The sequence below is a fragment of the Ruditapes philippinarum genome, unplaced genomic scaffold, assembly GCF_026571515.1.
Source record: "Ruditapes philippinarum isolate M1 unplaced genomic scaffold, ASM2657151v2 ctg4375_1_1_1_1, whole genome shotgun sequence".
In the NCBI taxonomy this organism is placed as follows: domain Eukaryota; kingdom Metazoa; phylum Mollusca; class Bivalvia; order Venerida; family Veneridae; genus Ruditapes; species Ruditapes philippinarum.
In genome coordinates, this window is record NW_026864199.1 from 22753 (window position 1) to 37513 (window position 14761).

General features: G+C 31.6%; 1 protein-coding gene across 2 annotated transcripts; it reads left to right on the top strand.

Moving 5' to 3' along the window:
- The first annotated feature begins 4328 nt into the window (after nucleotides 1-4328).
- On the top strand, nucleotides 4329-9192 carry LOC132724822 (uncharacterized). Of its 2 annotated transcripts, none has more exons than XM_060709773.1 (4): nucleotides 4329-4399; nucleotides 7532-7618; nucleotides 8349-8588; nucleotides 8821-9192. In XM_060709773.1, exons 2-4 carry the CDS (start codon nucleotides 7561-7563, stop codon nucleotides 9036-9038), a joined length of 516 nt encoding a protein of 171 aa, XP_060565756.1. In that variant the 5' UTR covers nucleotides 4329-4399; nucleotides 7532-7560; the 3' UTR covers nucleotides 9039-9192. The 2 variants fall into 2 exon arrangements, with proteins under 2 accessions (XP_060565756.1, XP_060565755.1); XM_060709772.1 differs by lacking the exon at nucleotides 4329-4399 and adding an exon at nucleotides 5500-5667.
- Nucleotides 9193-14761: the final 5569 nt, after the last annotated feature.

Consider the following 14761-nt stretch of genomic DNA (forward strand, 5'->3'; position numbering starts at 1 on the left):
TGAATTTCCATTGCTAACAATGACTTTCATAGCAACCACTGATTTTCATAGCAACTATTGACTTCCATAGCAACCATTGACTTTCCCTAGCAACCATTGACTTCCACAGCAACCAGAGAATTTTCATAGCAACCATTGACTTCAATAGCAACCACTGACTTCCTATAGCAGCCAGTGTTTGATATAGCAAGCAGTGACTTTCAGTTGCCATCATAGACTTCCTTAGCACCCAGTGACTTTCCTTGACATCCAGTGACTTCCCATAGCAACCATTTCCTTTCCAAAGCAACCATTGACTTTCCATAGCAAAAAGTGACTTTCATAGCAACCACTGATGTTTCTATCAACTTTTATCTTCTATAGCAACCATTGACTTTCCCTAGCAACCATGGACTTCCATAGCAGTAACTTTCAGTTGCCACCATAGGTTTCTTTGCACACAGTGACATTGTGCCACATCCAGTGGAAGTCAGAATACTCCTTTGTTTACATTTTGCTACTATTATGACAAATTCTTGTATGTTGAGCGCTACTTTCGTTAAATGTTTCACCTCAAGCATACTCTTAATTAATTGTCAAAACATTACTAAACACATTTTTAACCTTTCGAATGAATTAAAAATTTATTGGTTTCTGAGGCATAATGTGCTTTTAAATGTGAAATTGTTTGTGTATTATTGAGCTGGCTGGGACATTAAAATGTATTGTATCATTTTTTACGATTTGGTTGTAGAGAAAGCAAATTGTGGATAAACATGTTCTTGCAAGTAGAGCAAAGCATTAAACGTTAACCATTTACAGAAAATTATACCATGTTACTTGTTATATACTATATATTTCTAAAGTTTACAGGAAAGTAAGAGTTGATTTGTTCATGCCACAACAGGGATGCAAAGTATTCAATGACAGTTTTGGAAAAATTATAGTCAATGGTAAGTACTGAAAAATTTGAAAAGTCTTAAATGAACTCCACTGAGGTCCAAAATACTTAAAATATAAAATTTAATATTCTTACATCGATCAGCTGTGGCACTCAAAACAGAAAGATATGCAAAATATCAATTAAAAATATACTAACTAGTACTCGGAAATAAATTGAAAATCGTATTTTTGTACAATTCTTAGCCCAATTTGATTAAGAAGTATTGTAACACTGAAATATTGGTCATTTCACAATTAAAATAATCCTTCTGGAAAAATGAAGTGAGGGAATGATCTGAAAATTTCCACACACGTTATTTGTCTAGATCTACATCAAATAGATCATATCATTTATCTTGAAAAACTGTTTCAAGTCCCATCTTGTCAGAAAACCTCAGTGAAGTCCCTTGATCAGTTATAATGCTGCTAACGGATGGTGATATCTGGTGGCTTTCTAGGACATACCGGTTTCTAGGACATACCGGTCTATGTCAGTAAACAAGGGATTCTATATATCAAATTAAAGGTTAGGAACTGTAGTTTATAAAATTGCATGTTGCAACCGGTGTCAACATTTTCATCCCAGATCGCCTCCAAGATGGTCGCCATATTTTAAGATAATAAATATATAGAGAAGTTGCACTCAAATTAAATGATTTGAATTGTTTGATATTCCAAGAAAACCTTCAACATCATACTTAAAGATACCAGGAGACAATTAAAATATGATGATTTTGTTGGAAAAAAAACTTTTTTAACTTGTTTTCCTGAAAAAAGACTGTGTTTGAAATTGTCATTGATATTGTCATATGTATTATCTTTTTATATAAAATGTATTTTCCACACATTACAACATATAATTGATTAAAAGTATTAAAATAATTAAGATAATATCATTTGCTTGAATATTTTGCATTACTATGTTGTTATTTTTATAACTAATTTCCCCAGAAACTATAAAAGCTTTTCACCTCAAACTTGGTATACATGACTATTGTCATGAAACAACACCATTTTTAAAGAGCAGATAATCCTAAAATTATTTTTGCAAAATAACACCTCTTTTTCATCTTAGATTTTAAGACCTTAAGTTAATGTTTTTGTTAAGGTCTATTTTCTAAGTAACTATCCATTTTAATTCACATCAAACTTGATGTACATATCAAAATACCATTTCAAAAAGACAGATAATCCAACAATTTGCAAAATTATCCCCCTTTTTAGCTCACCTGTCACATAGTGACTCTCCTCATAAATTGCTAAGCCAATTTCATCCAAACTTCACAGGAATGTTCCTTTGGTGGTCACATTTGAAAATTGTTCAAAGAATTTAATTCCATACATAACTCTGGTTGCCATGGCAACCGAAATATTTCCTAATATGAATATAGTAAATTTTTTAAATATCTTATTTTATCTTTATATCTTTATTAACAGTTTAAAATATTACTTGTTCCTTGTCATTTTTATATTCAGGTAAGCGATTTCAGGGCCATTATGGCCCTGTTGTTACTTATTTTCTTTCGCTTCTGTCAATAGACTTACTACGGAATGAAGAATTTGGGTTTTTCCCAGTTAATTCCGGGGGTACAAACAAATTCGATAGTTACAGCTTCAAAAATGCGCGCAACAGATGACTTTTCTGTTGTAACCGATGTTGTGCTGTAAAGTTATAACGGTTTGTTTATATCAGGGTATAAGATTGGAAAAACCCACATTTGCCGAGTTCAATCTACATGTGTATTTCTCAAAAACTTTCCATTAGTTAATGACTTTTAACTTGGAATACATTTTAGTTTTTAAATTGAAATGCATTTCTAAAGGCCAGGTTACTTTTTGGGTATTTTTTTCAGAGTTTTCAGAGTTATGCTCCCTTCTGACTTTGAATTTCTTGGTTAACTTTTTTTCTTATCAAAGTATCAAAAGTATGCAAGGCACAAAATGACATGTACGATGAAAGAGACCTATGTGTAAACATATATATAGTGTTTATAAAATTTTATTATTTTGCATTTAACGTGCAGAAAATATATACTTTTTAGATAGAGAAAAAAAACACACTTGTAAATGAGGTAAAGGGGACATGAATCCAACTGTATCAACTGATTCCGCTAGTGAGCAATACATATAGATTTTGTTCACATACATGTAAACTTTGTCCGGTGCCAAGTAGGGATATTTGGCTCAGAAAGTGAGAGATTGTATCTCTTAAGAGGGAAATTTATCTACAAAGTGTTATTTAAGGGGTGGAATTTATTCATCAATACAGATAAAAAGAGTGTATAAATTTCAAAAAAAAACTTAGTAATTTTGATATACATGTATATGTATCAAACCACATACATACTGTAGTGTAATTAATTAACTAACACAAGCAATTGTAGAAATAATATTTGGACAAAAAATTTATATAGAGTCTCTGGTGTTAAATTGCGGAAGTATAAAAGTTTGATTGATAATCCACCAAGTATCTCTCTAACTCCATAGTTGAAGGTTGCGCCATGACTTTATCATATTTAGTATGGATATTTTATCATAACTAGCGAACTAATGTTTAATATGTATCATTGATGAAAATACTTAAGTTGTCGACAGCTTATTCCAAAGCAGTGAAGAAGATGTAGATACAATACATTATATGTCTCTTAGAAACATCATTAGCAGTGCAGACAAATTCTTGTCTGATATCAACACAGTTCTTAACTTATCAGTATGTATCAAATAAAAAATAAAATAATATAAACATCTCTTAAAATACATTCATGTACTGTATATTCATATCGATAATTTTATTTTAAAATAATGAAACATGCCACAGGGGTTGACATATCAATGTAAACAATGACCACTTCTTGTTCATTAAAACTTCCATCTTGCAGTTTCATACACTACAGTTCCTAATATCCTCTCTTCTTAGCAACTTAATCTTCACTATTTTATAGCAGATCTTAGAGCATGGATTACCAATGGTAATCTAATTTCTAAAAATGTAAAAGTTAGTAGATGTTACTGTTTTACACATCATTTATTACAATAGCATACTTTATCAGTGGTCCTATGTCAGGAATTGTCATTAATTAGTAGATTTAAGTGCTATATGATTTTTTAATAAGCAATGTCCCATTGCAATTTACTATGTATATTTTGAATACATGTTTAACTGTAATTGTGGATGGAATACACAGTGTTTTTATAGATATGTATACTGTAATAAAGTTCTCAATAATTTTGAATGACTGTTTTAATGTTTTTAACTAGGATTTTTATGTTACATAATGATTGACTCCTATAAATCTGTGATAGATTTGCCATGCTTTTATTGCTGTTTTTACTATATGTTTTGTACTATGTAAATATACATGTATGAGACATAAATAAACAAATAAACAGTTTAATTTGATATATAGAAACCATTGTTTACTACCATAGACCGGTTAGTTTCACTAAGCCAGGTCAAGTTTGCAGCATTATTATCCAAGTATGATCATCAAAGTTATTGAATTTGAATGTGAAGTAGTGTTTGCATTTTCATGATTTGTTTAAACGTAATATACATGTATATGTATAATTGACTTTGATTAAATATAATATAAACTGGGTAAGGGTATTTCCAAACTTTTAAGGGGAAACATGTATATTGAGTTTGCAGGCGTGTTTTACCTACATAAATATATTGTTCTTGTAAATATACATGTAAAACACAATGAACAAAACTGAAATTTTAAATACTCCCGAAGTCTATATTTCCACACATGGAGTGTCAAACGAACACATTGTGGTGTATTTCTGAACATTTTTTTTTCAAAAATGTTGTTTATCATTCAACTTACTTTTAACTCATTGTATTATCTGTATAAATAAAAAAGAGGTCATGAGTTTGATGCTTTGATTTAGCAGGTAAACTTAGATGTTGAATAATCTGCCCTAGTTTTAATGCTAAATCATTACGTTCTTTAAACTCAGTATTCTTTTATTTCTGAAACATACAATATGTTCTCATTACTACCTTGATTACAGTTAAAACGAATCATGTTAACTTATAAGTAGCTATGCTAATGACATATTAGTAATAAAACATTGCTGTGTCCCATGCGGTGCCCCAATGTTTTGTTCCGTTCCGTTCCGCAACTTATGTATCAATAGGCGTTGTTTAAAACATTTGGCAAGAATTAAAAATTGATGTCCCGTTAAGAATTGTATCACTTATCATTACTGTTTAAAGATAATGATTCTTTTACAGAATATTTTACTTTTTTACATACTAAAAAAAGAAAGAAAAAAGGAAAAAAGAAAACAAAATATGCAAAAAGTAACAAAATTAAAGTTGTCACATTTGGCCGCGTTCTATAGAACTAATTCTGTTCGAGGACGTATTTTATTCAAGTGCACGGTATACTTTATTTTATTCAAGTGCACGGTATACTTGTAGTGCGGAAAGATTTGTATACATTTCTCATATATTGACAGGGTTTCTATTGATCATAAAATGATCAATATATTCGATCTATTTGTACAAATGTATATACTAAATGCAGAAATGTTTTATCTATTGAAGATCATACAGGTAAACCTATGACCTCATGTATACAAAAACATGACACTGAAATTTACACTTTGAAGTAATTTACACTATCAACTAAAACATAATTGTGTTGTAATTGTAAATAATATAAAACTTGTTCAATAAGCGGTTAATTTCTTGTGTCACAAGTTCATAGTGTTTTATATGGATACTTATTTTAACTCGTAAGTTTTTTTTTTATTTTTTAGTAGATCTTCTATTTTAAAATTAAAACTTAACATTTAATGATTTATCACACAGAAACTTTTTCACAGGTAAAAAGTTATTAAGATTAAGTCTTTTTTTTTTTTTTTTTTTGACAATTTCAAATATTTCCGTGGGTTTCGATTCGGATTTTTAACTTTATTTCACCCCATTTTTAATTCAATAAGTACCTAAAGAACGCTACATTTGTTCACAAAATTGATGGAAAAATCTCGCTGAACTCGCAATATATAGGGTATAAAAGTCAATATCTTATATTTAATAATTATACATGTAGGGTGTCCCATACGATACCGGAACTTCACGTGCATAGATGTCGTCTGCTGTTAATAACATTAAATAACAGCTATAAACTTGAACATCAAATTACAAATGATGATAAGAGAAAAAAACAACAAAGAAACAATTAAAACGCGTGAAAAACGTGACATTTCATTTTACTCGTGAAACAGTAACTTTTCATTTTATTCGTGAAACAGTACCTTTTCATTTTACTCGTGAAACAGTACCTTTTCATTTTATTCGTGAAACAGTACCTTTTCATTTTACTCGTGAAACAGTACCTTTTCATTTTATTCGTGAAACATTCCCTTTTCATTTTATTTGTGAAACGGTACCTTTTCATTTTACTCGTGAAACAGTACCTTTTCATTTTATTCGTGAAACAGTACCTTTTTATTTTATTTGTGAAACAGTACCTTTTCATTTTACTCGTGAAACAGTACCTTTTCATTTTATTCGCGAAACAGTACCTTTTCATTTTATTCGTGAAACAGTACCTTTTCATTTTACTCGTGAAACAGTACCTTTTCATTTTATTCGTGAAACAGTACCTTTTCATTTTTATTTGTGAAACAGTACCTGTTCATTTTACTCGTGAAACAGTACCTTTTCATTTTATTCGTGAAACAGTACCTTTTCATTTTATTCGTGAAACAGTACCTTTTCATTTTACTCGTGAAACAGTACCTTTTCATTTTATTCGTGAAACAGTACCTTTTCATTTTATTCGTGAAACAGTACCTTTTCATTTTACTCGTGAAACAGTACCTTTTCATTTTATTCGTGAAACAGTACCTTTTCATTTTATTCGTGAAACAGTACCTTTTCATTTTACTAGTGAAACAGTACCTTTTCATTTTATTTGTGAAGCAGTACCTTCCATTTTCTCATTTAGCAAAATTAGACACTGTCTGAACGCACATATAATATGCCCATCTTTGGGTTAAATACTTTTATTGCAGAAATTTTTTGAAATTTTAAAATTCTAATTGAATTTTTCAAACTTGAAAGAGAGAGAGAAAAAGAACAAACTTTGTTATTACTTGTCAAGTTATTTTGACCCTTTCTTTCTTTCTTTCTTTCTTTCTTTCTTTCTTTCTTTCTTTCTTTCTTTCTTTCTTTCTTTCTTTCTTTCTTTCTTTCTAATGATATTTGTATTTACCTATATATAGAGTTTAAAACTTAACATACCTTCTTTGTATATACTCAAAAGATGTTTATTTTGCATTTAAAAAGACTGTAAAGCAATAACCAGCATTTTCAAATATCAACTTTGAGTATTATATATCTTTAACGAATGGGGGTATTAATGATTTTATAGTTATTTAATCAATAAGTTTTATCAATTACATGTAATTGTTTAGACTAGAGCGACTATAAGTGGAAGCAATTTTTGTTTTCAATTTTCTTTAACCTTTCAAAAAGGTTTGATTTAACTTAATGATGGAAATCGTTGGTTTTGTTTGCATGCACCATAACTCATTATTTACTTGACATTGCATAAATGACATATTGTTTATTCGACAATCACACTTTTTTCAGACAACTCTGTTCTTGAGATGTTATTCTAAATGCAACGGCCGAGATCCATCCAGTCAACACGACCGTTCACGCCTCGGAACTCAAAAGGTATATACAATGTATAGAGGTGAGGTAACAAGACTGAAAACAGTTAACAAATAAAAATCCCCCGGTAAATGCACACATGACCTCGTGTTCAAAAAGCAAATTATCCTGTTTTTATTCCCCAGTGCTTTATGAAACTAAAATTAATCTTATTAAAATAAAATAAAATGTTAAATAAACAAAACCAAAAACATGGTGACCATTTTTGGGATAACAATACAAAATATATGCATATTCGGCTCAAAATAAGGATCAATATCAATTTTTGGATCAACTCTGAAAAGCCCATATCTTGTAAAGTAAAAAAAAAAATCTAGAATTTCATGAACATGTTATTTCAAGCCCAATTTTATTAAGTTAATAATTGAATATTAAATCTATGATGATAAACAATGGCGATTTTTTAGTATTTAATTGGTTCCTAAAGTGGATCTTGATTCTAGAATCATAGTGAACACGGGACAAGGGGCTATAGATTACATACGCCCAATAAGACCATGTTATAGATATAAGATCATGGTATAAATATAAGACCAGTGTATAAATATAAGACCATGATTTCAATAAATCATTCACGAGAACCAATAAATTCATTGATTTATGATAGTTCTTTTATTTGTTAAATAATTTGTAACGCAAGATATTAAAAAAACGTTAGCATACTAATTAAGGTAATAGATACCGAATATGCACTAATGCTTCATTAACCATGTCTTATTACTTTTCATTCAAGATCGTACCGGTACGGCACGGAGCTACAATGTTGTAGCACTGGATACAGGATTTTATCCTCAACCTTTTAGTAATCCTAATCACGAGACGCTTATGAAACAATGGGCTTTACAAGGATATCAATGGTTCTCTTGCAGTGATGGCCAGATGCCAAGTAGAGCTGTTCAGAGAGGATATTCACGTGCTGGGGAACCACTGTATATTGCCCGGGCTATGTCACCAGGAAATACCCATTGTCTAGGTTATTTCATATAGAATTAATGATTTTTTTAAATCACTAAACTTATATCGCCATTGTCTTTATTCAAATAAAAATCTACTGAGATTGTCTGATTTTCCAGTAATTGTTTTTCCCATCCTTTCATTTAAATTAACGTACTTACTCTCTGATTAATATTTTTTTGCAGAACCATGATGACGTGCAACTATTGAAGCGCTTCAACTTCCGGTTTTATGTTCTTTTTTATTTTCAGGAATATTTCATCCATCTTCAGGACAATGTTATTTCTGCTGGAGAGGACGAGAATACCGGTCAAGTACATACGACATTTTATGTCAAATGCCGAAGTTAAAAAACAGAGCCACAGCAATAACAACACCAGTAACAAGTGAAACTGCAACATTTGGTGATACCATGAAGGTTATGACACTACGTAGTCCTTTAAAATTTTCAAACTATAATCGAAAATGAAACATGACCTAATTTGAGGCGTGTGATGCAAAGTCAATTTACTATGTCATTTTGTGATAGATCATATGTTTAACTTTCAGTCGGTATATTGCCATATAACATAATGTTTAAATATAGATTATTTTTACACAAAAATTAACCTCCGGTGAATTAATGTTTGTTAGTCTGTATTATTGTTTCTCCGTTATTTCTGCATGTGAGTACCATTTAGTGATAATTACACGGGTGTATTTTGGCATGAACTTATAGCAGACTAAACTGTAGCATCATCGTTTAAATACAAAGAGAGCTTCGGCTTCCTTTCAAAATTGTCACAAATAATTGTTCCATGTCATGAATCAAGGTTGTTTGGTGACATTTTCCATTACCCGTATACGGTTATTTACTCTATAGCGATTTCCGGGCATGCCGCCGAATTGTAGTGTCAATTGAAACGCCGCCACTACTACAGTTCAAAGGAAACCTTTTTTTCTTCGATTTTCGATATTTGATGCAGGGCTTACAAAAATATATAATATGACAACAACACTTAAATTGGGCGACATGCTCTAGCTCAGACGTTGTTAAAGGAACAATTCATCGTATACTTCTAAAAGAGATAGCTCTGTTGTTAACCACAATATGATATTCCCCAAAAATATTGCGATTTCAGTTTTGATTTCTCAAAGCATACCTCTTTTAGACAAGTATGATGGATATGCCACTTTCTTTTAAAACTATTTTTTTTGGAAATTTCAGTGGATATAATGCATGGTTGTCTGTGAAGACATGCTACAAACATATATTGTCTGCATAATGTTTCTAGAAAAGTATAAAATTAAATAGACAGCAAGTTTTTCTATTGCTTTCACTTTCTGGAAAAAGAAACACATGAAGTAAAAATACACTCAAACTACGAATCGATCAACTCACACCTCATTAAGAAAGGTGTACTGCTATTTTCATTATTGTTATTTCAACTTCGACAAATATTTTGAATGTCGGTATTTAGAATTCCCGTTTATAGAATTTTTAACTGTTATCACATATTCTAAAGATCTAACATGGATGTCATCTTTTGAATGAATTGCACAATCATATGTAACGCTTCAACGCTAAGGAGTATAGACCTTTTTACAATACATTTCTTCCATAGCAACCAATGTTGCATTTCGCGCATGCGCATTCTGCCTAGGGCAAAAGCGCAATAAAATTGACAACAGTGTATGATACTTTAAAGCTTTAATAGTCGTGATTCCATGTTTTATCAACCAGAAAACAGTAATTTTGGGATGACTTAAAACGGTAAGTACTTAAAACGTCAATTGATATTTATAACAGATATAATAAATATGCAGGACTAATAATCCAATGGTCAAAAGGCGCATACAACAACAACAACAACGTCTGTTTAAGGTATCATAAGACGACTTTTACATCCGTAATTTAAATTTAAACAGCAGGGTGTTAAAGATTAAATTTTATTACCCCTGTATTACATAATATTACAGAATGTGTATTGTACACTTCCTTTGGATTGGCCAGGCGGTAAGTGTCAAACACGCGACCGTGGTTGTTTGTTTCCAGCTAGATATTGTATAAATATCATTCAACCGGGACGTTTTAGAACCATGACATAGTTATCACGTACAATTATGAAAATCGTAATTTAAGTAACTTTTATATATACCGATTTCATCAATGTTTATTGATTTGTGAAGTGACAATTAGTGTGACTTGCATTAAAAAATATTAACATGTGTTACGAGGAACCGGATAAAATGAGTGTTATTTCACTTTCCTTAAAGATTTTGAAAAAAAAATTAACTATTTAAAATATATTTATGTGACTTAAAAATTATCTGTTTTGCATCACAGTCAAATAAAGGATAAAATCAGGTAAACTGAACACTAAAAATGCATTATCAACGGGCCTGTTCTAACTATTTTCAGAATGCTAATTAACCTCGATTTTCATAAGTTATAAAATTTCTTTTATCTTTTTTATGAACTATTTCAACAACAATTTAGTTGACTCCCTTTTGAATAAAAAATATAATTCCACATTTTCTTAAAAAACATCTCAATGTCAGGTCCTTGACCGTAAGCGGGCCCACCGTAAGGGGGAATTCTTAAACAATTTCCTTTTCAAAGCTATAAAGGAATCTTTTTAATTTTCGTTTAAAGCTATTTTCTACCTTTCACCTTAAACTAACTCGGAATTGTCTATATGAACTTCTTCTATATTTCTATGTGAGACTATTTTTTTTTTGCCCTACGCAGATTGCGCATGTGCGGGGAAATACTACCTCCGGTCGATTTTTCATAGCAACGGACCGCATCGTAAAAAGGTCTATATGGCTGTAATACTGTATTTGTCTAAAAAGTTAAATCGTCCACCATATTTACAACACATTTTTTCAATGAAAATAATGCTATTTTTCGAAACACAAATGTAAAGCGCGTGGATTGTTCGTTTATGTGTTTACAAGTTCCAGATATGACAGGCACCCATGAAAACCTTTTTTTTTCAAGAAAGTGGGTTGTTATAACTGTCTACGGATATAAATAGAATGATGCGAACGAATATGTATGAACAATTTCTTTAAATCTGGTGAAAGTAAAATTGTCATCGGAATAATAACAGCAATTATACCGACCACACCCATACACTTAACCGACGCTCTCCTGTCGTCTGCACTTGTCAACTTCCGCATATGAGCTCCAGTTGATTTAAAGTTAACTGTTAGATTTTTCACGAACTCCTTGGCGATGACTTTCGCTTGCTCCGTGGTAATGTTATTGTGTTCTATTGACGACAGTGTTGTAACTGTGTAAGTTGAATGAATCGTTTCCGTGTAAGTAAATACACTCGTTGAATACATAGTTTGTGTAACATTTGAAAACACCGTGTTTGTTATGGTTCGAGTGACATTAAATTGTTCTGTAACTAAAGACGTTATTATACTTGTCGCTGTTAAATAAATAGAAGAAATACTTGAATATATGACTATGGACGGGCAAAGAGTTGAAGAAGTTGGTACTACAGCCGTGGAAGAAGATGGGACTAATGTACTGCTTGGTGTTGGAACGATGCTCGGAGAATAGTCTGAAAGAAGTAAAATAGTGAAGTCAAATCGTTAATGAAAAATAAGATGGAAAGAAATGTGGGATAATAATGTAAACTCATCAAAATGACTGCATGTGTCCTCATCATCATTAGTTCATTTCTTCAGAGTTTGCGGTTTTATATCGTAACCAGACTGACACAAAGTCCTTTTGTATATAAAGCGTAATGTATCAATTCAATTCAACACTTTTTATTTTAAACTACATTGCTTGAAAAAAATGAGGTGTAAAATTTCTAATGTCACTCGGCGATAGGCATTCTATCAAATGTCCACTAGATAAAGCAAACTCCCCGCGGCGATAATTCCCCCTGATCAGTACAGGGATAATTTAAGTAGAACTATTTGCAAATGCGTATGCGGACGGTTTCCGGCTGGTTGCCTGGATAACTACAAAGTAGACTGAACGATCTCTATAGTCTAGCGCAATAAAACATTTTAAAGCATAAGATATCAATCAATCCGCGTGCACTATGAATTAAGTCTGTCCTCCATATAAGATTGTATCATTCAGCTAACAATATTGTTATGAACATTGAAACTCCGTCAGTATTAATTGGAACCGAAATTGCCGGAATGTCTATTATCAGGTTAAAATGTGCGGGAAATTGGCTGAATTTCTGTTATCACGTTAAAAGATGCAGGAAATTTGCGGAATATCTATTATCAGGTTACAATGTGCAGGAAATCGACGGAATATCTATTATAAGGATTAAATGCGCGGGAATTGGCGAAATATCTATTATCGGGGAATTGGCTGAATTTCTATTATCACGTTAAAATATGCAGGAAATCGGCGGAATATCTATTAACAGGGTTAAATGCACGGAAAATTTGCGGTATATCTATTATCAGGTTAAAATATATATATATATATCTGATATCTGGTTAAAATGTGCGGGAAATTGGCGGAATATGTGTTATCAAGTGATCTTTGTAACAAAATACGTATTACCTGAATCAGAGCAGTTATGTCCAGGTATATGACTGTTGTCATGTGCAACGACCGGGATGGTCTCGTTTAATGTCACTTAAAAAAAAAAGAAAATGGGTGCTATGTACTTTTAAAGATACTGAATTAGAACTCATTTGCCTGAAATTTCATATATAATTTGAGCCGCGTCACGACAAAACCAACATAGTAAAAGTGTTGGTAAGCGAAAAGGTCGCAAACGCACTATGTTGGTTTTGTCGTGACGCGGCTCATTTAGTTTTAAGTCAAATATTTAACTAGGCATCAAGACACACCCAGATGTAACGTTTTAATATCATTTTAAGGTATTAAAAGCAAAAAAGCTAGAAAATGTATACTCTTCCAGCTTGTAAGTAACAAATACGTTTTAAGTCACGGTAGATAAAAGAATATTCGAAAAAAAGGTAAATACAATGAAAAGAATATATAACGTTTCAATAGAAATGGTTAGGAAACTACCCGCCTATATGACTGAAATACTGTTGGAAAAGGCGTAAAATGAAACAAACAAACAAACAAACAAATCAATAGAAATATTTTTCAAATGTAAATAACAGAAAAGATTATCACCATTGTAACAAAATTTGCTGAACATCTGAAAATTTACGAGCCCAGGATCTATTGAGGCCAACATAATACATGTATCTGGGAACATCTCGACGGTGGCCCAACAATCAACGTTACCAGAACATTCTGACTTACAGTCCGAGCTATTAGTGCTCATTGACAGAAACTGACTATCCAGTCGAGAAATGTATGAACATGGAACGTCTGTAAAATAGAACACATATATACAATTATTAAGAACTTAAAACTTATTTGCTGCTTCTCATTATTCAATTAAGTCTAGAAAATATCCATAATAGCCATTAAAGGTTCGAGGGCCATTTATTTTCTGGTGGCTTGAATTCCTTCTAGGATTGCAATGAACTTGTGTCTCGTGGAGTTTACTTATTTTCTAGGAGTAGTGATTGTGAAACATGAAACGTCGGTGATATATGGTTAAATGATGCTCAAAAATTCAATTTCAAAATGATCATTGATAATGTTTATTATTTTCATAGATGATAGTAGCTATAATTTTAGATCTAATTGTTTACATTTTAAATGATTTATCCCTAAAAATTGTCAAAACTTGATAACGCTTTGATATACAAGGTTCACATTGTAAATAGATATTGATTCTATGTTCAACAAAAAGAATTTGCATCACTTATAGTGTAATAGAATGTCGGCGTATCATTTTCATCATTTTAAGCATGCTCCGGATTTGTATTTTGATAATAACTTTATTGAAAGTTCAGGATGTGAGAGATCAAGGATATGAATCATGGGTCTTACAACTGAAAACAAATTTACTTGTTTATACTCGTATTACTTCGATGATGTTTTCGATTTATGTCTTCTTTGATTCTGTTCACATAGGCAGCAGTTTTAATACTAGTTGTTGGAACATTCTCTTTTAAATGAGCCGCGTCACGACAAAACCAACAATGGGTTTGCGACCAGCATGGATCCAGACCAGCCTGCGCATCCGCGCAGTCTGATCAGGATCCATGCTGTTCGCTTACAGACCCTACAACAAGAAAGTAACTAAACTAAGAAACTAATAGCGAACAACATGGATCCTGATCAGACTGCGC

Coding starts and splice junctions, on each gene's coding strand:
- LOC132724822 (XM_060709773.1), top strand. CDS start 7,561: ATGCAACGGCCGAGATCCATCCAGTCAACACGACCGTTCACGCCTCGG. Junction 7,619..8,348: donor CACGCCTCGGAACTCAAAAG/GTATATACAATG, acceptor TTTTCATTCAAG/ATCGTACCGGTACGGCACGG. Junction 8,589..8,820: donor AGGAAATACCCATTGTCTAG/GTTATTTCATAT, acceptor TTTTATTTTCAG/GAATATTTCATCCATCTTCA.